This window comes from Callionymus lyra, chromosome 13 (genome assembly GCF_982586985.1).
Source record: "Callionymus lyra chromosome 13, fCalLyr1.hap1.1, whole genome shotgun sequence".
Taxonomy (NCBI): Eukaryota; Metazoa; Chordata; class Actinopteri; order Syngnathiformes; family Callionymidae; genus Callionymus; species Callionymus lyra.
Genome location: NC_141830.1, coordinates 16315436 through 16338505, shown reverse-complemented (window position 1 = coordinate 16338505; position 23070 = coordinate 16315436). Strand labels below are relative to the sequence as shown.

Sequence of the window (23070 nt, the reverse complement as noted above, 5' to 3'; positions counted from 1 at the left end):
CACAAACACACGGATTACAAGATCCAGATCATGTTGTGACATCATTTTCCTAAATTTAGAGATTTTTCTCAGTTGAAGGAAACAGTTTCTGGTCAGTTTCCTGCAGTGTTGAACTAGAGACATGTCTTTATCAAATACAACACCCAGGTTTCTCAGGCACAGTTTGACAGACTGACCTAAGTCACCCAAGTACTGACTCAACCCTGAAATCTTATCATCAGCAGCAATAACCAGAGTTTCAGTTGTGTCCACATTTAGCTGCAAAGGAGACAACAACAAGGATAAATCACCACCAAACAAACGCACGATAAACTAATAAGGTGTGTGAGCCAACAAGTTGACTTAGGGTGTCTGTGATGGTCGTAATCGCTCTGAGAAACTCTGGGTTAATCGATGGTTGGTGTGGTTTTTAGCTATTCTGGATGAAGCTTTAAAAATTCACCTTGATAATGTCACAGCATTTCTTTTTAAGTTAAAAACAGGACCATGTGTTGTAAAAGGTTTCTCTGTGCAGGGGAGTGAAGGGTCTGCTTGAACTCAGTCTGACAACTGTGGAAGTCTGGACAGAACTACAGAGGCTCGCTGAGGATTCATGATGACGGCACGAGAGGTGACCGAGGGTGAGGCCAAGTGGAAGTAACGGAGACTCGTCGGCCTGTAAAAATAACAGCGGATTATAAAAAAAATATTTGATCTGAATCAGACAGAAACACCCGACATGTAGGCAGGAAACGGTTGTGTCAGAGGAAGTAAGTAACAATACAGGAGGAAGTGGGTGTACATCAAGTGGAAAGAGATTGACAGAAAGAATTGTAGATTAAAGAGGAAATTGTAATATAAAACGTCTTGCTGCCACCATTAAAGGTCACTGGACTGCGAATCAAACCTTTATTTCTGATTTATATCTTAATTATATGACATTTTCACACGGCTCTCACATGCATGACGTTAGAACTTGTATGCGGTTGTTATTAGTGAAGCTTAATGAAGCTCTAATTTGGAAAATAAAATACATTCTGTTTAAGAAAATAGTTTAAATGGATAATATTTTAGAGTGTGGCCCCATTTTATGGTGGCACTGAAGACCGAACAACACCATATACTTGAAGGTTCTGTCCATTATAAAAAATGTTAATGTGTTTTTGGCTTCCTAGTGTCGGAATCGTGTAACTGCAAGGTTTGTTTTTTTTTACACTGTTGCCCATTTTGTCAGACAAAACATTCCCATGTGTCTCTTGACATACGACAGGACATTTATAGTATCGGTCGCGTGGTATGTTGCTTTAAAATTCTACAAACTAGAAAAGATTTCTAAAAATACACAAACTGTTTTCATTGCAGAGAAATTAATTTTTTTTTTTTTCACAGCTAAAAGACGTATAAGGGCCTAGGAAAATAAAACTTCCATGATGCGTTGCAAAGTATCACTAACCCATTACTAGTGAATTAATTAAATCAATAAAATACTTCAGATTATTATTATATTTTTTGTTTCCAAAAATGTATATGCAATATACAAATTGCGGTTCATCTTCCTCATGACTTTCATCTACTTAAAACTGTTTTATTAAATATATTTAATCCATGCAGGGAGACGTATCAGTGAGTGAGAGGATTAGAAAAAAGATTGAAAGGAAGTAGCGCCCTCTGTCGTCAAGTATATGAGTAAATGCATCGCCTTGTCATTTAAAAGCTCGCTTTTAATTCATTTTATTTCCAAATGGATAGGGAAAAATACACGTTGTTTGTGATTTTGGTTTTAGCAAATAAAACGAACTTTAATACCATCAATTCAAAACAGCAACAAACAACATTTAAAACTGAGAAAAAGAAATTCGAAATATCAGGTGATGAAAGGTCTCAATCATGATCTTAAATAACTTATTTTCACGGTAATTTCATATGCAGACAGAAGAAAAGTGAATGGTGTAAATATTCATTGTTATCATTGTCATGGTGTTCAGCAGCCGTGTTTAAGGGTCTTCAGCTCCTTCAACACTTCTGCTGGACTAATCCCCCACTAATCCAGCGATCAGTGCTTCAATCTCTTCATCTAGTCGAGGCTAAACAGGAGATTAGATCAGGTTTGTTGAGAGGTGAGTCGAACCCTCGGCTCTCGTATGACGACAGTTTTTCAATTGCAAATGAGAGTTCCCCCCTCACTCTTGATGTCACGACCAGATGCATTATGGGAAATGGTTGTGATTGGCAGACAGATTATTAATGAGCGAAGAAAACCTGATAACAAAATCATTTAGTCTGGATTCAAGGAGAGTTTTGTTAAAGTTTTGTTGATTCCAAAAAAAAACTTTGATATCAGGGGAGAAACTACCAAACAAAACAGTTACTGCTATTTGATATTAACTTACACACAATATAGGATTTGTTTGTTCAAGTAAAGGTTAAGTCATTGCACTGGTGAAGGAGTATGCCTTCAGTGTGTTGATAGATCTTTTGTTTTCTTCTTCAGTTAGCCTTGGTCATGCTCTTTGTTTTCAGCTCCGCCAGTTTGCTGGTCACAAAGTTCCACTTAAAGGACGCGTCTTCACTTCCTCCTCCCAGAGAGACGTATTTGGAAAAGCTGTTGTTACCACTTCCTCCTCCTCCTCCTCCTCCTCCTCCTCCCTCCTCTTCCTCCTCACACACTTCCACGTCTGTGACCTGGTCGTGGTGCGTCTCTTCTCTGGCAGTTCCCGCCACTTCCTCCTCTTCTTCGACCGTGGCGCCCTCGTTGGTAGCGGCGGTGGCAGCGGCAGCTTCCGCCTGCTTTTTGGCCCAGTTTGCTGCAAAACTATCCCAAAATCCAGAGCGCCTGGTGGGCCGGGGGGGCTCCTCCGGTTTGATCGCAAGTGGGCTGAGAATTAAAGGCGTAAAAAATGATGAAAACAATGATAGAAAGTAGTGATGAAGCTTCATGAAGTAGTGTCATGTTGTTGAGAGGTCAGTAGGTGGCGCCATCACTTTAAAAATGATGTGACAGTTGTTCAAAACAAGGAAAATAGAGCAGCGACCGCCATCTAGTGGACTCTGAAAACAATGACACTGCTTCATGAAGCTTAATCTGTAAAAATGATGGCGCCCTCTATTGGATAATCCACGAATATACCACAAACTTACTGGTCGGCAACTGGTGGGGTCTCAGTCTCTTCAAGGAGTTGATGCTCGTCCTCTTTATTGAAGAGAGACGACAGTCTGACCCAGCTCCTGGTTCCCGCTCCCTGAACCTGGGACACAAAAAAAGGTCAGAGGTCAAAAAAGACGGTTGGATTAAATCAGTGATTGATTGGGTTCAACAATATCAAGACACGGGTCACATACTTTTCGGGCCAACTGTGATACTGCGCTGGGACCCTCGTCCTCTTGTACTGGAGCCATGTTGTGTACGTCTTCACAAACCTGCAACGAGGAAAAAACTCATTATTCATGTATTTATTTCTTTAATGTATTTTGATTTATTGTCTGTTTATTGGTTTATTCTGTGATGTCACCATAAAAAAAAACATTTCTGTGTTGTGCTTAAGACACTGAGAATAAAAGTTTCTGATTTCAATTTAATGCTAACAGCGTTGGTTTCTTTATGTTGTTAACGCCTCCTGTCGGCCAAAAAGAAGAACTGCAAAAAAAAAACGAAAAGTACAAGAAACGTACTCTCAACATGTTTTACATCAAAAGTCAGGTTTAATATTCATATTTATAGTTGTTTTTCTATAGTTTACTATTAATGTCTAGTTCTTATATTTATTTGTCTTCTCAAGGAATGAATCTGTTTCAAAATAAAGTGTATTTTTATTATAAATCCCAATTATCATGATACTTACATATATTTACAATATTTGTTCTCTGTCAACTTTTCAAATGTATATTTCCATAGCATGTCCCGACCAGAACATAAGAGCATGTGTGGTTTTGTCATGGTCTTTATTTAGAAACTATTTCTCTATACAGTTCATATGATACAGGTGCTGGCATTGAGAGGAGCGTCAAATGAAGTCTTCAGCTGCTACTGGCCATGAGGACGTGGCCTTGATATCAGCGGCACCACAAGCTAGTCCGTTTGTCCTGTTCGGACCCTGGTTCGGGTTTCTTTAACACCTCAAAGATCTGGGTCATGGCGGCAGCGTCGGTTCTGATTGTGTCAATTTTGTTTTAATTAATAGTGAAAATCTTCATGTTTCCTAATGTTTGCTACATTTTAAGACAACTTCAACAATGTTTTATGTGAAGAAATAATGGAAAAATTACATTAGCTTTTAGTTAATGAAATTAAATAAAGTTCGTTTTTGGGTACATTTGAAAACACAGAAGTTTAAGTCACATGCTTTTATTATGCAGGACTACAAATAATTAAATTGAAAGATGAATATTATGTAAAACAAAATCCCTTAAGATTACAACATATTACGACACATTTCTATCACAAACAAACTGAATCATCTACTCATATGATTCATATTATTATCATAATATCTCTCACAAAAATGTAGTGATGTTTTGATGAAGCTTCATGAAACAGTGTCATTATTTTCCCACTAGATGTCACTCACTCCTGTATAATCTAATGTTATCAACAGCATTTCTAATAAAAACCTCATATCATTTTTAAACTGAAGGCGCCACCTACTGAGCTCTAAAATACATGACACTGCTTCATGAAGCTTCACCAACACAACTGCTGGTTAAAAAGCTGATTTCATACTTGATTCTGATTGATATTTTGAGTCTTCAATAAGAACAATTGTTTTTTTCTACCTCTTCCACAGAGTCCTCGTTGTATTCCGGGTTCAAAGTCTTCATCATTTTGCTCTTGTAAACTCTCCACACTGGATTCATGGTTGCACCAGGTGACCTTCTGGACCTCCACCAAATTATCCACTGGCCTCTTAAGCTGGTCTCAGTTCAGCCAAATTTCGCCCCCCCACCCACGCTTCTCATCCAGTTCTCAACCGGGAACGTTCACCCGGCTCTTCCAGGTCGGACGGTCTCTCTCCAAAACAAGTTTGTCTGATGGACGCAGAGGTAGCTGACGTGTGTTGCTGATGGGCAGGTGAACACACACACATACACACACACAGTCATGGTTCAGAATCGCTGCCTCGGTTACCTGGAAACAGGTGTGGATTTCCTAATGCATATTTCAGTGAGTCTCTTTTCCAGAGCCAGAGGTCTATTGTCTGCCACATACTGACCAACTGGATCCCGTAACACAGGTACACACATATGTACACACATATGTACACACAAAGGTACACACAAAAGTACACATGTATATTTGTCCTAATGAGCTAAGGTTTGTCAGAAGAAGATTTTTCCAGATGTTATTTTGAACTAAATCCTTTTGGAAATTCTGAAATAAAACGGTTACTTATAGGTTTTAAGATCCTGCTTGGACTGGTATTTTTTTTATTTATTTGTATTTGTTTGGTTAAAATAAAATAGCAGTGAGGTTAGGATGTTTGAATTTACTTGTAGCCTATTTATTTAAATCATGATCAAGTTCAGTGTGTATTGTCTCAATCAAAACGTTTTATCTGAAAGCTTTAAACATGTAAGAATTTATTCTTATCAAATGTTTGATTCAATGGAAAGTCGATTTTAAGTAAATTTAGTTTTTTTTACAAAACAAGCTGTTTTGGAAGAAATCAATATTTTGAGAAATGCATTTAATATTTTCATAAACCAGACATAAAACCCTTTTAACCCTTGCGGGTTAGTGGTGGAGTGGTGGGGTCTTTCACCTTGACCCAGAGAAAACACTAGGGATACCTCAAACACATTTGTTTCCGGGCCTTCGGGTCGTCTTGACCCAGAGACAGCACAAGGGTTAATATTTCCCATTTTCTTTTATTTTTATTGTGACACTGGCGTCAATTTTCTAAGAGCAGAAAGTAGCAGAAAAGCAGCGTTATGTATGTAATAACAAATAAAATAAAGTTTCTAATAAATAAGTTTAATGTGGGACCTTTCCAGAAAGGTTTCATGTCCCTGTAACTAAATTGAGATTTGTATATAAAAAATATTTTAATTTCAATCGTTCTGAACACTTCCATCAACACTTTCGATCCTTCTGAATACATCTCCACACATTTGCAGCTCATGAAGGGAACAAAACATATAAACTAAAGTAAATTAAAATAATACATTGTCCACTAGGAAACGCTAAAATATAAAAATATTTCGAAGAGTTCTTTAGAAAGAAATAGAAAATGCATCAATTATTGTATGTTTAGAATGAGTCCTCAACAGTCGCTAATCTCTTTCATCTGTACGCGCACAAAATAAAATAATACAATATTAGTGTTATAGATCATACCTGGGAAGAGCGAGGTCCGGGGGCTTCATGCTGTCGTTTGACTGGATTTATGTGGTCTTCATTAGAGTGAAACTATAAAACTGATCAAATGATTCTGACTAACAAAATATCGTGCACATATCATCGTCACATTTATAAACAACTTGTCTTTTCTTTATTTTTTGCCATTATTTGTGAGCATTTTGAATCCCTCAATATAACAGGTTTTTTTTTCATAATTAATTTATTTTATATTAAACATAATCTACATACAATTAATAACAATAAAAACGTAATAAAACAACCTTTTTAAAATAACATTTCAGTTTCTTTTGGGGCATTTATCTTGTTCCTATTCTTATTTTTGCTCTTCTCTCTAGTTCCTAATGGTCTCATCTTTCTTTTGACTCTCTTCGCAACAACCAAAGTGTCTTATGACATCTTAGGGGTTTTAAATGTCCAGCCCTGACTATAATACAATAAAGTAGGTTGAATTCAAGCTGTGATGAATCAGAAATCTGAACAACCCTGGTTTGTGTGTGTATGCAAAGTTGAAAAAAAAAAAGCAACATTGTTGGACACACATTTAGCTTTGATGTTAATCTTGATTATACAGCAGTGTAACACGATCCGCTCCACTCTGATCCAGTTGCAGGTTTGATTACCTCCTGTCGAGGAGACCCTAATGAAGCTGTGAGGTCGAACATTCAGAAGATCAACCTGAATTATGGATGCTGCTCTATTGGACTGTTCGCAGTCTGTGACGGATCTCGGTCACCTGAAGAGGAGCCAGTTTGGTTGTGGTTGGAGCGGATCAGGTTTCACACGGGAGTGGAGACACTTTGCATTCCTGCGGGAGCAGATGATGTTCCACGACAGGTTTTCATTCAGAGCTTTTTAATAATAAGTCTTCAGGTTAAAAAATGTATATTTATAGTTTTCATTTTTGTCATATATTACATTAATTATAATAAAACATAATTTATTATTTTTGCTTGTTTGAATTGTTCAATATCAGTATTCATTTAGGATTGAAGAGATAGATCCATAAAAAAAGAAACACTTGATATCATTTAGAAATATTGATAATGCAACAAATCATACACATTTTTTTGTTTTGATTACATCAATCAAGTACAATCGTATTTTTTGAAGATTGAAAAGGATTAACGATTCAATTTTATATTTTAGATCCACATAGGTAAATGTTTCGTCATCCCAATATATATATATACTATAGATCTATATATAAATTGTTAATTTGATAGGCACTAAAGTAATCCTATTTTTTCTGCGTTCAAAAATGTTGGATTAAATAGTTGTTTTAGTTTGTTTTCTAGAATTTTAACCATCTTTCATTCCCATAATCTTTTTTTTGTACTTTTCCGCAAACTTAAATAAGCAGCTCATCTATAGACAAAATGACCACGATATAGTACATCACCACTAGAGGGCAGTAGGCTTTCACTTCTTAATCATGCTTTCGGTAACATTTAGGAAAACGTAGTTTTAGGTCTTTAATAATAAAATGTGTTTGAACATTAATGGATGAATCAGATGTGAGTGTATTTATTCATATATATATACATCTTGTCGCTAACAGACCGACTGATCATCACCTCTAAATAAATGTGTCCCTACTTCAACTTAAATACTTTGATACTTTGTTTACTATGTTTATTTACAACTCAATGTACACGCGGATTAACTAACAAGCCACGAGATCCAGTTTTAAATCTGGATCCCAGTCTGCACGTGCAGTGTTTTGAAGATCCAGTAGGAGGCGACTTCATTTGACCCACGCTCACACATATATAGGACACCGTCTTCAGAACATTGTGTTCTATATCATGTGAACCCAACCCTCTGTATCAGCATAAATAAGGAGATTGTATATCAAGACACGCTCAACATAAACAAGGTTTCAGCCAAGTTTTACCCTTTTATTGTTGTCAATAACCTTTGAATTTAGCATGAATCATTGAAAATGTATTCTTATTTTTATGGCTCGAGTGGTGTGGTCGTGGCTGGCAAAACACTTCTCATCCCAAAACTAGTTTTGTGTGTCAACAGTCCTGAACATGGACCTTGTTGGCCTTTGCTCCTTCACTGCTCTGCAGCAAGAGTTGCTGTCATTGTTGAAGGTGAGAGCAAATGTATATGTGAAGTCAAATATAGAGCAGAAGTTTTCACATTTGAATTATAACAATTGAGGAGTTAAAGAAGGTCTTGTCAGAACAAAGCTATTCTCTAAATAAGGGAGCTGTGAAAGCTTCGACTCTAAAATGGAGTCATCACATTGACGACATCCTAAGCTTGAGAAATAGCTCAAGTTATATGTTTATATTCATGTAACTATGTCAAACACATTCTGTTTTTTATTTATTTACTGATTTACAGGTTGCAGCTGCTTTCACGACTATAAGTCGACAGGGGTCCCAGTTTGTTCTTCCTCTGGAGTCACATTTCACCTGTTAATTGAAGGTCTTGTCATCACGTCTGTAAATCCCCATGTTGAACCTCCTGGCACTGGTACCCGTCATTCTATATGATACCGTCCCTCTGTACGTGTCTGATCCTGTGGGCGGACCCTTATAGATGCCAAACTCTAGAGACCAGATTAATATGAACAGACCCTATCTGACCGCTATCTATAATAACTCCGAGGAATTTAGCGCGTTGAACCAATTCAATTTGAGTATGATCTATCACAATTTTAGCTAATTCAGTAGGGTAGCGTTTACTCATATTGCGGAAAATTATGAAGTTACACCTTTTTTTTTTTATTGAGGGCAAGTTTGTTGCATTTAAACTCGATAACCAATAACTAATTCCTCAGCAGTTTTAATTAGAATGTTAGAGTCTTCATGAGCTGCTTCAAGGTTCGTATCATCTGCAAATAATATTGGCTGAAGTTTATTGCATGTGCTGGCTAAACCATTAATGTAAACAAAAAATAATAATGGCCCCAGAATTGATCCCTGAGGAACACCGATCCTAACTTGCGCTTTCATAGAAGAAATGCCTGCTAGATGAACATATTGCTCCCTGTTACATGAATAATTTTTGACCCATTTCAGGTCACTATCCTCCACTCCGTATCTATTGAGTTTGGCAATAAGTATAACATGAAGGACCATGTCAAATTCTTTGCTCAGGTCTAGAAAGACTCCAAGGGTAATTTTTTTATTATCCAGGGCTGATAAGATATAGTTGACAAGTCGTATGAGGGCATATTCCGTAGAATGTTGTTTACGAAAGCCATATTGGTGTTTATATGAAATATTGTTTGTTGCTAAATGGTTAAATAATCTAAAGTCAATAAGCTTTTCCAAAATATTTGATATACAAGTTAGAATTAATAAAGGCCTATAGTTACTAAATTCATTGGAGTTACCGGTCTTTCAAGTACGTTACTATTCATCTCTACAGGAAATTATTTGGCACGATTTAGTAAATGATTTATGAGATGCCATGTTGTTTTGACGTTGTTTGAAGCTTGGTTAAATAGATTAGAGTAATATGTTTTCTTCGCTTTACTCACTAAAGCTGTGATTTGGTTTTTATTTTTTTTATAATTAACGATATTTATGGGGGGAGGGGTTGAGAAGAGCTCTTGTATAGTTTATATAGACAATTTACTTTATTTATTTGGTTTATTCTTAGAAATGTTTAAGGTAGGACAGTTGGAGTGGATAAATTGAAGAAGAGGAAGGTGGTCAGAGAAATCACACATCAGAAGACCTGACATAACCTCAAATTCATAAGAATTCAACAAAAAAGTTATCAATAAGAGTAGCAGATGAAGAGGTGATTCTGGATGGTTTGGTAATTACAGGGGAAAAAAATGAAAGAATAAAGAGCCTTTAAGAAGTCAACAGAATATGTGTGATAATATTTAAGCAAATTTATATTATAATCGACGAGAAGAAAACATAATTTACTCTCTTTGTTTATTATTTCAAGAGTAGAATAGAGTGAATCTATAAATGTGATGATGTCAGAGTCACTGGTCAACCAAAATAGGTTCCTCATTAAACTTCTGGCATAATGGAATCTCAATAAACATGGATTCAGTGGCTGTGGTGTCAAATTCGGACCTTAGTTCTTCTTTTAAGATTGTGTTAAAGGTGTTCAGAACATTTAACGAGACCCCGCCTCCCTTTTGTTGCTTCTAAACGAATGAAAAAGAGTAGTGAAGTCTCTGAGAAGGCCAGGGCTGAAAAAGAAAAATTTATGGTTGACAAGAATGTTCTAAAAGCGTCATAGTTTTTGGACATACGAATATTCAGGTCAAAAGTGAAAAAAAAAACGGTTTTATAGCAATTCAAGTTATGTACCAATGTATTCACTTGGACTTCAGATTGATAATTGCAGGACAGCTTTAATAAGATTAAATTAGGTTGATTAACATCTGGATTAAAGTAAGCATCATAGACGCCACTGTCCGTGTTCAGCGCAAACGGATTGAAAACAAAAGAATTTGAGTCAATTTCAGGTAGGCCTACTTTAACAGAATCCATAGAAATATTTTAGAAGTTTGAATTGCATGCGGGATTCACATTTTTTGACGAAACCGGTCCGCTGTTCGAGAAGGCCGCCAGCGCCACACGGAACAAAAGAAGAAATCCATTGACAAAGTTAAGGAGCTTCCTTTCGCAGCTCATAACATGGTACCGTCCCGACCATTTATACAAGTCCAGTTCATTTAGTTCTTTCACTATCACTGCTCTTTCTTCCTCTGGTGTCGATCCATTTGTATTGGATAAAAACTTTACAGTTCCGTGTCCAGGTAGCTTTGATTTTGTTGGCCTTTTTTAAGCCGCGACACTAGAATAAGCACGGAGGCGAGTTTTCCATCCAGAGATTTTTTCTAGTTCTCTAATCTGATCGTCTTTCTTCTTCAGTGAAGCCTCATAGCTGTTTACTTGAGTTTGCAAAGTGTTCACCTGTTTCTCTGTTTGTTGGGTGGTGATTTTGCAGACTTTTTGTTGGATTGCGGCCAGAGTTTTTTCAACCTCGTCCAATCGATCCATGTTGACAGCTTCCTCGTTGTTGCACTGGACACGAGCTAACAAGCTAGCTGCTTTAGCTCACCATGGCGTTGCTCCAGAGTCTCAGTCGGGGCAATGTCCTGTGAAGCTGGATCCGATGGTCACTAGCTGTAGCCGTAGACCTGGTCCTGAAGGTTGCAGCTAAGGCCTAGGCCCTCAATCCTGGGCCTGCCTGTCTTAGCTGGAGCCTGGGCTTGTTGGTTTGAAAAAAAGGTCCATCAAAAACCAGGGAAAAAGCAGTTCTCAAATCGATCAGTCTTTTGGTTGAGAGTAGGTTGAACGAATTGTGCTTATGCAACGATTTAGATTGGATTCACTGGAGCTCATTACCTAACCCTAACCCTAACCCTAACCCTTAACCTAGCCAGTAGCATAACACTGAGCCTAGATTGCCCTGAACCTAGCCCTAACCCTGAACCTGACTCTTACCCTAACCCTAGCAATGGACCCTAAAACTTGCTCAAACCTTAACCCTTTACCCAAACCTTTGGATTTTCATCTCTTTTTAAAAAGTGCTTATCTTTTTAAGGTTTGGTTGGAAGACATTTCAAAATACAATACATCTGATTTCTTTGCTAGCATAAACATAAGCAATGGACTTCACGTGCACCCTATACATTTCTTTGGGACACTGGTCAATTTCTCTGCCAACTGGGAAGGAAATCAGGAATATTAACTAATTCATGTGTGTCAAACTAAAAGCCTATATTCTGACCCACTGGGACACTCTTTTAGACTCTTTCTAAAATGTGCCTTTAAATATTTAAAACAAGACCGATATTTTCCTTGTTTTTAGACTCTATTTGGACATATTATAGTGTGAGTGAGCTGGTTATAGACTGCTCAATAAATGTTGTTTTGCTCACAAATTGAACTAAAATAACTTTTCAGATGTTTGCGCAGAAGCTTGAAATGATATGATTTTAATGCTGGGTTATGGCACAATGCATGTTTAAAGTTGAGTTTATGTGTTTTGATGATTAGAGGTATTTAGTTATTAGACAGCTTAACAAAACAACTTCTGAAAAATGCACGTTGTTACATAAGTAACGTGCCAATAGTGTGAGAGACTCTTTGCATGTTTGTTCCACTCTTGTTTTTTACAAGGCCCTTCTGACTAGGGGGGTGTTTTTGGCAAGGTTTACTCCCATAATGGCAACTGTTATGTAACAAAACAATAAAATTCCACATTCACAGCCCCTCTTAACTTCCAAAACAACATTTTTATTGGTGTGCTTGTTCCGTCATCGCCTTGGATTTTACGTGCTTCTTGCATGCACAGCCTACTTTGCAAAGTCATAATTATCACAAGATTAATATCTAAAATGAGACTGTATATTTTAAAAAAAGAGACAAACTTAATATAAGTCGAAATCAAATGATAAATTATTTTATAATTATGAGTGTAACAGCAAATAAGCTTTTATTCAGATCCTGTAATCACAACAAATATTTAGCTATAGAAGTGATATTTGAGTTGAAAACAGCCTGAGGGCGACACAGAATGAGGGCGACTTAAATATACACACAGGCTGAAAACTCGCTGACCTGCTGTAGGAGAAAGTTTAAAGTTCATCTGGTTTAAAGTCAAGTTGTTTGTTAACATATTTGCGCACGTACTGCAAGATCATGTCCTCTTGTTTTCTTTTTTGTTTTAACTGTGCATCAAAAATGAACCCTATTCAAAACATATTGATATGCTATCTTTGTGCGTCTTGCCCTAGATAGCTGGGATGTGTTCCAGCCAGCAATATCAACAGGTAGTAGGTTATACATGAAAACAAAATCACAAAAGAAAGTCAAAAATGGGCTTTGTTTCACCCAAAAGATGCAACTTACTTGGAAAATAGAATCATTGTTTAATAATAATTAAAACTGAACTTTACTTCACAACTGAGTGACATTGTCTCTAATTTAATAACATTATTTGGTAAACATGCTGTAATCCTTCTTGCAGTCCCAAACTATTCTAAAATTATTCGATAAAAAAGAGAATGTAAAATATGACGAGCAAAGATTACATGTAGTTTTGTTGTGGGTCATTTGAACATTTATATTTGCTTCACACTCTTGTTAAATGTAGTTTCCTGTTATTCCAGGTGAACAATCGGCAGCTGACTTGTTTATCCGAGAGATCACGAAACACCCGGAGGACAGACAACATTTCAAAGACGCGGTTCAACTTGTCCCAAAACTTTACCCTCAAAAGCTTTTCTTTTACTACAGGGCTCTCACTGTTTTAAGGTTCCACAGCTCTTTAATATATATATATAAATATATATACAAGGTTTTGGATTAAGATATTTTTATTGATTATTTGAAGTACCAAACTGATTAGTTAAAGTATTGGGGATGCATATTATATATTAGAACACAAACAACTCCTCAAAGTTTATTTATGACTAATTTTTAGCAAATTATCAGAAATAATATATATTATTAATCATTATTTAAAGTATTACGGGGTTTTTATTGATAATATAAGTCTACAATGTTTTGCCTAACTTTAAATGATTTGTTTCATTTATTTTTTGTTATTTACTAACAATAAGCAATGGCCTGATTAAGCAGTGTCATTTTTTCCTAGCTCAATAGAGTTCAATAGGTGGCGCTCTCAGTTTTAAAATGCTGTGATATAATATTTTTTCTTATTCATATTTTTTAAATAATTATTTTAAATACTGTTTACTTCTTGTTTGTATAATTGTTTTTCATTTGGACATTGACAGATTATATAAAATGATCTTATCATGTTATTATCAGTGATGAACTGATGAAGCTTCATGAAACAGTGTCATGTTGTTTAGAGGTCAGTAGGTGGCGCTATCAGTTTAAAAATTATGTGATGTTTCATTAGAACAGTTGTTAAAAACAAAGGAAAATAGTGCAGAGACCGCCATCTAGTGGACTTCATGAAGCTTCATCAGACCATCACTAGTTATTATCATAAAAGCAGGAACAATAATAAAGGATATTCAAGATTAAATTGGAGAATAGTCAAGTAAAATTGTTTGCCTTTGTAACCTTTTCTAGGTAAAGAACCTTCTCTGCAAACTAAGGCATAAACAAGTGGCCATCTGAAGAGTGCACTTTTATGTGGCTGCATTAACAAGGAAGCTGTTTACATGACAGTGGCATGAATTATGTTATGCAAGAGGAGAAAATAACCTTGTGGACAGACAGGGATGCCCCCCCATGAGCTCTGACAAGCCCGCCTGCGGCTGCCATTACACAGCACATAAAAGTCTTCCTTGGTAAAACGTTGCCTTCTTCTTTTACGCTGTCATATCACTGTCGTCTCGAAATTTGGCTTTACTGCATGGAATGACAATAAAGATTCTTGAGTCTGTCGATGCGGTGGAGAGGTTATATCACACTTACTTGAAAGGTACCAAGCCAGAACAAACCTTATCTCTTTAGGAGAGAGAGGCAAGAACCCTGGGAGATCGGGTGAGGGGAGATCTCTGCAAAATAAATTTAAATCCTTTTACAACAAAGTTTGTTTCAAAGATCACTCACAATAGGATCTGCATTTTAATTTTGAAGGGTTTTCAGCAGGTCCATATTTAAGGTTCTGAAAGGAACAATGGACCCTCTTGGGTGGGATCAAATCAGGCGGAGAAGTTTGTCAGGGTATTGTTCTCGGTTCAGGGGAAATTAGATGTGTCGTGGCGAACGAAAATGAAACTCAGAACAGTTGAGACTCTTTCCTGGATGGTAACTGGTGTGTCCTCAGATCCTGGATCAACAGTTTCACAGCTGTGCACCAACATCTGAATGGTGGGTCTTCCCGAGAACACAAGTCCCACCCCCATCCCCAGACAGCTGGTCGACTACTTTACCCAAGACTTGAATTGGAAGGCAAAACTGTGTCAAGAGATGTATGTTAATCTCATCGATTGTACCAGCCGGACTGTGGACCCTCCTCCATCACCGTGTGGTATTCACCTGCAACTGCCAGGAAATATGTTCAGCTGCCCTGTCACATTACACCCCGACTTTTAAGTCTTCAGGACACAGAGTTCTTGCAGGGTTGGTTACAGCTGACCATTCTGACCTTTGAACTGTAAACCTCCCACTTTGAAAAATACCACTTCTTTTGCTTTGATGGCTTCTTCATGAGTCCGGTATCCCTACTTACACCGACCATTGGAAGAAATGATCAAATCTTTGCCAGAGCACTGTAGTGGAGCCAATTCATGAGTCCATACAAACATAGATTCCACATTCACAGCTCCTCTTAGCGTCCAAAACAACATTTTTACCGATGTGCCTTTTCAGTCATCTCCCTGGATTGTATGTACTTCTTGCAAGCACTGCTTTACATTTTAAAATTATGTGTTGGATAAATTTCAACAACACTATCTTACTGTTTGTATTTGTTAGCATGAGTACAATACACTGATGCAGAGTAAATCTTATCATGAGATAAGTATATAATAATTAAAAATTAAAAATATGAAGTTATAAGTGTAAGTCGAAATTTAAAGCAGGTGAAGGTTGGTTGGTTGGTTGGATGGATGGATGGATGGATGGATGGATGGATGGATGGATGGATGGATGGTTGGATGGATGAATGGTTGTATGGTTGGTTTGATGGTTGCTTTGTTGGTTGGTTTGATGGTTGGATTAATAGATGGATGGATGGTTTGTTAGATGATTGGTTGGATGGATGGTTGGTTAGTTGGTTGGATGGTTTGTTGGATGGATGAATGGTTGGTTGTTTGGATGGATGGTTGGTTGAATGGATGGTTGGATGGATGGGTAGTTGGGTGGTTGGTTAAATGGTTGGATGGATGAATGGGTGGTTGGATGGTTTGTCTTGGTGTTGTCTTGACATTTTAAGTATATATTTTATTGAGTATTGTTTTGATTGTTTAAGCGCTTTGTGACACTGATCTGGAAAAGCGCTATATAAATATAAATAACTTACTTACTTACTGTTGGTTAAATTGTTGGTTGGATGGTTGGATGGTAGAAAGATAGATGGATGTACAGGCATGCAGACATTTGTTGAATTGTTGAGTTATGAAGGACTTGAGAGTTATTTGCAGGGTTGGTTACAACTGACCCTTCTGACCTTTGAACTATACACCTCCCACTTGGAAAAAGACCACTTCTTTTGCTTTGCTGGCTTCTTCTTGAGTCCGGTATCCCTACTGACACTGACCACTGGAAGAAATGATACCAGGGACAAGAGTCTTCCACTATCAAATCTTTGCCAGAGCACTGTAGAAATGGAGCCAATTCATGAGTCCATACAAACATAGATTCCACATTCACAGCTCCTCTTAGCGTCCAAAACAACATTTTTACTGATGTGCCTTTTCAGTCATCTCCCTGGATTTTATTTGTACTTCTTGCAAGCACTGCTTTACATTTGAAAATTATGTGTTGGATAAATTTCAACAACACTATCGTACTGTTTGTATTTGTTAGCATGAGTACAATACACCAATGCAGAGTTAAATATAAAGATTTAATAGAGATAAAAATATAAATATAGATAAAGAGATAAATATATAATAATACAAAATTAAAAATATATGTTGTAAACGTTCGTCGAAATTTAAAGCAGGTGAAGGTTGGTTGGTTGGTTGGTTTGATGGTTGGATTAATGGTTTGTTAGATGATTGGTTGGATTAATGGTTTGTTAGATGATTGGTTGAATTGATGATTGGTTAGTTGGTTGGATGGATGATTGGATCGTTGGTTGAATGGTTGGTTGGATAATTGGTTGGATGGATGGATGGATGGATGGATGGATGGATGGATGGATGGATGGATGGATGGATGGATGGATGGATGGATGGATGGATGGATGGATGGATGGATGGATGGATGGATGGATGGATGGATGGATGGATGGATGGATGGATGGATGGATGGATGGATGGATGGATGGATGGATGGATGGATGGATGGATGGATGGATGGATGGATGGATGGATGGAGGCATGGATGGTCAGTTGAATGGTTGAATTGTTGGTTGGATGGATGGATGGTTTGTCTTGGTGTTGTCTTGACCTTTAAAGTATATATTTTATTGAGTTTTGTTTTGATTGTTAAGGCGCTTTGTGACCCTGGTCTGGAAAAGCGCTATATACTTACCTTCTGTTGGTTAAATGGTCGGTTGGATGGATGGATAGATAGATGGACGGACAGGAGTGCAGACATTTGTTGAATTGTAGACTCGAGAGCTATGATGTTTATTTTAATACTTTTTTTAAAACTTTTATGACGTGATAAAAAATGAAACGATTGACTAGTGACGATAATAACAAAGTCAAGCAGCCGTTGAGATACTTGACTTTAGCTTGAGCTTAGACAGCTTTTAACGAATTCTAAATAAACAGTGACACACCTTAAATGATCCATGACTTTCAACATGAGACAAACAAACTTGCACTGTTTTATTTAGTCACCCTTCTGTGTTTGTTTGTTTCGTAGCATTTACACACACCCAGGTTGTTATTGTTGCTTCAAATGTCTATTATACTGTTCAAAACATTTTCATTTCTGCTGCTATTTTTATTGCCCTGTTGGAATTTTCTCCCCATTTATTTAGCAGTTAAGCAAACTAGATAATGACATTGCAAATGCCACTAGAGTTTGACTCACGTCAAGAGTCACCTGATCTCGACTGGTACTTCAAAGGTCCTTGTGTGCAGTGTTGTGAAGAAAGTGAAGCTCCTCTGCCTAGAGGCGCACTTTCCGACATGATTTGTGTGAACTTAGGCATAGTTTTTTAAGCACCTGAAGCAAAATGTAGAGAATTTGGGTGAAATATTTGTGCTTAAGGACTTGAAGAAACAGGTCAATATAATAAACGGTACAATTGTTCATGTCTGGATCATCAGACTACTTGACTATGATCTATATTATTTAAAAAAAAAGCAAGTGTTGGATCGTTCTGGCTAAAATAACTGACTCGATTAATTCCTGCTGTTCCCTGACAATACAGACAGGAAACCACCGTCTCTGTGTCTCCACTTCTCTTGTGCAGCGGCTCAACCAAAAATGTGCCCATCTAAACCAGGCAGGAGACTGAAACAACATTCCCAGCGACTTTCATCCACAGGAAATGAAAGAGCTGGATTACAGTTAATAACAAAGTAATGAATACAACACAGGGTTATTGTCTTAAGAGATCCACACATTGATGACTTAGAATGACAATGAAAGTTACATTAATAACTTGTTTTGTTGATTAAATAGAAGTGTTTTTAGATAATATTTATTGGGATTGTCCTGCTCCATTTAAGGTTCTGCAGTTCTTCTTAAAATAACTTTTTTTTTCCAAGCAGCTTGAAAAAAACCTCAATAGTGGGTTTGTGCATTTGCATGGTTGGGGGAGGGTTTTTTAAGAGTATACGTGGTGGGGGAGGTGGTGATAGGAGATTGGGGGAGGGTTTGTTTGGTTTAGGACATTGTGGACATTTTAAGAGAGAACATACATGAATGCATGTGTTGAGTCACAACTCATAATAACCACAACGGTTGACAGAAAATCAAACACAGAAAAACCATTGAGTCAAACCCAAAATTACATTTTGAAATCAATTTAAAGTATTTAAGTATCAACTAAGTTTATGTTATTGTTGATATTATACCAGATAGTTAACCCAATTGATAACTGAAAATTATTGAATAAAATGTTTATATATACTCTAAGAGGCCTAGAATAAAACTACATATTAAAGAGTAAATTTCTGCTCACTTCTCTACCTTCCATTAACTGCTTATAAATGTTTATTGGAAAATCATTTGTTCTCCAGCACCAGTTGACAATTTGAATGTATTTTTTAAAGTAAAACATTCTATTTTACATTTTATATATTTAACTAATATCATCCAAGGCCATTTGAATTATTAAAATTTTTTTCAGTAGACAAAATAGAATTATATTATAGCTATAGTGTTTTCACACAAATAAATAATTTTTCTTTTAAGTTTTTTTCTTTTTGATTGTTTAAGCGCTTTGTGACCCTGGTCTAGAAAAGCGCTCTATAAATATAAATTACTTACTTACTTACTTATAAGGGGAATGCCAGATATGCTATTTATAATCACAATTAGTGTGGATTTAGGGACAACAATGTTGAAACTAAAAATGCGTTTTGTGGTTTTCTCTTCTTACATAGTAACCAAACAAAGAGACGTTGGTGTTTCAAGCCAGAGGACCGAATTTCTCGCGGTTTCTCCAGAAGTCAGTCACACCACACCGTAAAGAAAACTTTTTTTCAGCCGCTTATATCCAAAATGTTATTCTCTCCATCCAAACTTAAAGCCAAACCAAGACCTCTTTATACAAAATGATGTCCTAGTGATTAAAGACAACTCAACAATCTTTCTGATAAAACATATTTTCCTCACAAATGAAAAAGAGTTTGTGATGACTTCCCACTTACTGTGGAAATTTGTATGTTAAACTGGACAGACCCAGGTCTTCTATGAACTATGACCTCTGGCTTAAGTTGTGTCCACAACTAACGTGGTGTACAGGATCTGTTAAATGGGACTTACTGCTCAAAAAAGCAGCCGTTAAGATTCTGTGGTGAGCAGAAGAGCAAAGACCCTTTTACAAAAGTGCTACGTTAAGAAATGATGTGGAACACACTGAAAACCACACTTTTATCTGAAGTCCGACTTTCAAAGATTAAAGGAAGAAGTGCTGTTACTAGAAGGCTATATATGAATCTTGGGGGAAAAAGACATACAAAGCAAAGTACTTGCTTTAAGAATCCATTAAATGTTCAATTTCTTGATTAAATCAAGCAAAACTATTTTGTTGTTGTTATTATGTCTGAGCTGATATCATTTCAGAGGCAGGACGACCGTGGACAACGTGGGTGGAACCATTTTTAGCCTATAAAAAAACGACATAATGTGAGATAGTTCCCAGAGATAAGCAGCTTTTCCTGTTAATCCACATAAAAAAGAAGCCCTAGGGGGAAATCAGTGAGACCAGGGAGTCGGAACATGACAGCCTACATCACGGTCAAGGCCCGAAATAAGGACTGTATTTTAGTTTTAGGGAAGAAGTTCCTGAATTTTTCAAAAGTTAGCATATGGTTCATGAGCATCCATGCTTAACCACATGCCCTTTGTTGCACAAATAAATGACTCTATTGATTGATTTATTTGACACGACAACAAGCTCCTACCATCGTTTGTGTTCACACCTGCAAATTCCACAGAACATAACAAATAACCTTCACATGCCAAACTGTCACTCAGATTACACTTGGATGTTGTGCCCCCCCCCCCTCCTCCCCTCCTCTTGGTTCAATCTTAAACTCATTGCATAAAAACGTGACATAAACAAATGAAGTAGCAATCTCCCCTCCCATCTCTTTTTCACCACCAATGACCATCTTTGTTGCCTTTTGTCTCCGCAACTCAGATCCAGGTCGATTCTGGTGACGCATCGCTGGTCAGCCAATGGGCGCTCGCCATCCCATGGCTAGCATCGCTCGGAGAGACGAAGGGGGAGGAGCTTGCGGAGCGGGCAGAGGGGCACGTGGACTCCAACGAGGTCCTGTCACAGGGCATCATATCAGAGCCGGGGCAAGCATGCGCACTTCGACACGTTCACGCCCCGCAACACGTAGGCAGAACATGTTGGGGAAAAAAAAACCTGCTGGGAGTTCATCAAGAAACCAACATCAATATGTTCTTTGGTTGAGTTTGTATATTTCCATGATGTATAAATGAAATCTTCGATATGTTCTTGCTTATATTCTCATTTTTGTCATGATTAAAGTGATAAACTTCACTCATTTTCTACTCACCCTCATGTCAACTAAGGGTTGGGATTAATTACAGAGTAATCTGTTCCTTTTTAAAGTTATGGACAAAAATGTAGGTTAAATTTAAAGTAGCGACTAGAGCTCAGTTGTCTTCGACCAAAAGGACACACTTAAAACCATCCACATCAACAGTCCACTATCTATACCGGAAGGGCTTGCTATATTTACCTGATCTACTTCCTGTTTGTATCGCTTGTTATTCTTTAAACTTCTGCTACAAACAAGCTTTAAATCTAGACTTTTTTTTTTAAGTTTTTACAGAACAATTCCTCTTGTCGAGGCTGCAATACAGGATGGAAGTCCGTTTTTGTTTCTTTTAAAACAAAGATGAAGACGAAAACCATTGACAATCATTTGCTTCATTAAAAATGAACATATATTTTTGTCTATAACTCTAATAAGGAACTGATTACTCAGTTCCTTATTTTTTTTAAAATAATCCCAACCCTTAGTCGACATGAGGGCGAGTAGAAAAAAAAGTGAATTTTTGGTTGAACGATCACTTTAAGTTTCCCTTCAAGTGGTTAAGTGGGTGTAAAATGGGATCATTTAAATATAAGGTAAATAGTATTGTTATCTTCCATGATTGATGATGATGAGTTTATTAACACCAAAGATTGTTTGGGAATTAAGAAAAACATTTGAGAATGTCTGCAATTAATAAAAAAGGTTTCTTGTTGGATGAAACTTTAGATTTTTACATGATTCACCTCTAGACTGAAGTCCAGCAACACTAAAACATGAGGAACTTTTTTAGTGTTTAAACTTCTAGAAGATAAAACCTAAAATTGTGATTACTGTATATGAAATAATTTCTGGAGCATTAGATACTCCAGGGTAATTTAAGGCAGATTGGAGACAAGTGGAGTGATCCGGGACAGAAGAGTAGCAGAGAATAAGTGAAATTATTCCCTTAAAAATCTCTGAGACGTTTGGACACAAAATTATGTCCTTGGTTTGAAGAGGAGAGGCAATGGACAGGGGGGGGGGTTATGGATGAACTATTAAAGACAGAGATCAAAAATAGGACAGGTCTGACTGGGGCCAATTATAAAATGTAGTGAAGGCTGTGACGGGAGATCAACAAACCGTGTCTCAAATCGCATACAAGCGTACTCAAAGTTAGTATTTTTAGTGCGCAAGTGCGTCTCAATTCTTAGTATGTGAAATTTAGTGCTCCATGCACACTAAATTGGTGTACTAAAACGCCCACAAAACTGAGTATGGTTCGATGGACACTATCTACCTAAACGGCGGCCATCTTAATGACGTTTTAAACGGAAGTTACGTCATATATAAATGCATATATATTAATATACTTACAGGTGCATTTTTCAGCAGCAGAAGGATGACACATCTTCGGTGCTGATACCAGATTAAATATCTTGTGAATATTTAGATCATCATATTTTTTCTTTATTTCTTTTTCCAAACTTGCAAAACGTGCTGCCAGCAGGTGTCGGCGATAGTGTTCCTAGAGCTGGTTGAAATCATCGTTAAATAGTAGAAGAAGATGAAGCTGTCACGTCATTTCTGGTTAGTGGGTAGTGGCATCGTTGATTTGAGACATACTATCTGTTGAGAATTTGCGTACTAGTTAGTATGTACACTACCCTGATGCATACTAACTTCTAGTATACTAAGAGAAGTATGCGATTTGAGACAGCATAGGACTTGAATACCCAGAGGAAACATCCTTGTAGAAGAGGAATAGAGAGAAAGTTCCTCACGTCGGGTTTAGAGGTTGCCGTGTGTGCAAATGCCAACTCAACAACTGACTTGTCACACAAACTTGAAGCAGGAGACGATACATTTCCTGTCGCGTGTCAATGAGAAGCAGAACTATTGAAAGAAAAAAAAAAAAGAAAGTAATTGAGAAAACAGTTTCAAAATATTCACAGTTTTATTCATATCT

At 37.1% G+C, this 23070-nt stretch overlaps 1 protein-coding gene across 2 annotated transcripts; it reads right to left on the bottom strand.

The window, feature by feature from the left end:
- Positions 1–2466: 2466 nt before the first annotated feature.
- Positions 2467–4831, bottom strand: LOC148067548 (uncharacterized protein C1orf232). 2 transcript variants are annotated; one of them, XM_087806256.1, is made up of 5 exons: positions 4750–4830; positions 4093–4101; positions 3319–3396; positions 3118–3224; positions 2467–2854 (listed from the first exon to the last, which is right to left on the bottom strand). In XM_087806256.1, exons 1-5 carry the CDS (start codon positions 4828–4830, stop codon positions 2467–2469), a joined length of 663 nt encoding a protein of 220 aa, XP_087662382.1. The 2 variants fall into 2 exon arrangements, with proteins under 2 accessions (XP_087662382.1, XP_087662381.1); XM_087806255.1 differs by lacking the exon at positions 4093–4101 and having other exon boundaries at positions 4750–4831.
- Positions 4832–23070: the final 18239 nt, after the last annotated feature.

Bases quoted from the DNA above. Each gene is read 5' to 3' on its own strand.
- LOC148067548 (XM_087806256.1), bottom strand. From the start codon at position 4,830: ATGAATCCAGTGTGGAGAGTTTACAAGAGCAAAATGATGAAGACTTTG. The intron at 3,225-3,318 runs GTATGTGACCCG...TTTGTGTCCCAG, and splicing joins TATCACAGTTGGCCCGAAAA to GTTCAGGGAGCGGGAACCAG. The intron at 2,855-3,117 runs GTAAGTTTGTGG...TTTAATTCTCAG, and splicing joins ACCCCACCAGTTGCCGACCA to CCCACTTGCGATCAAACCGG.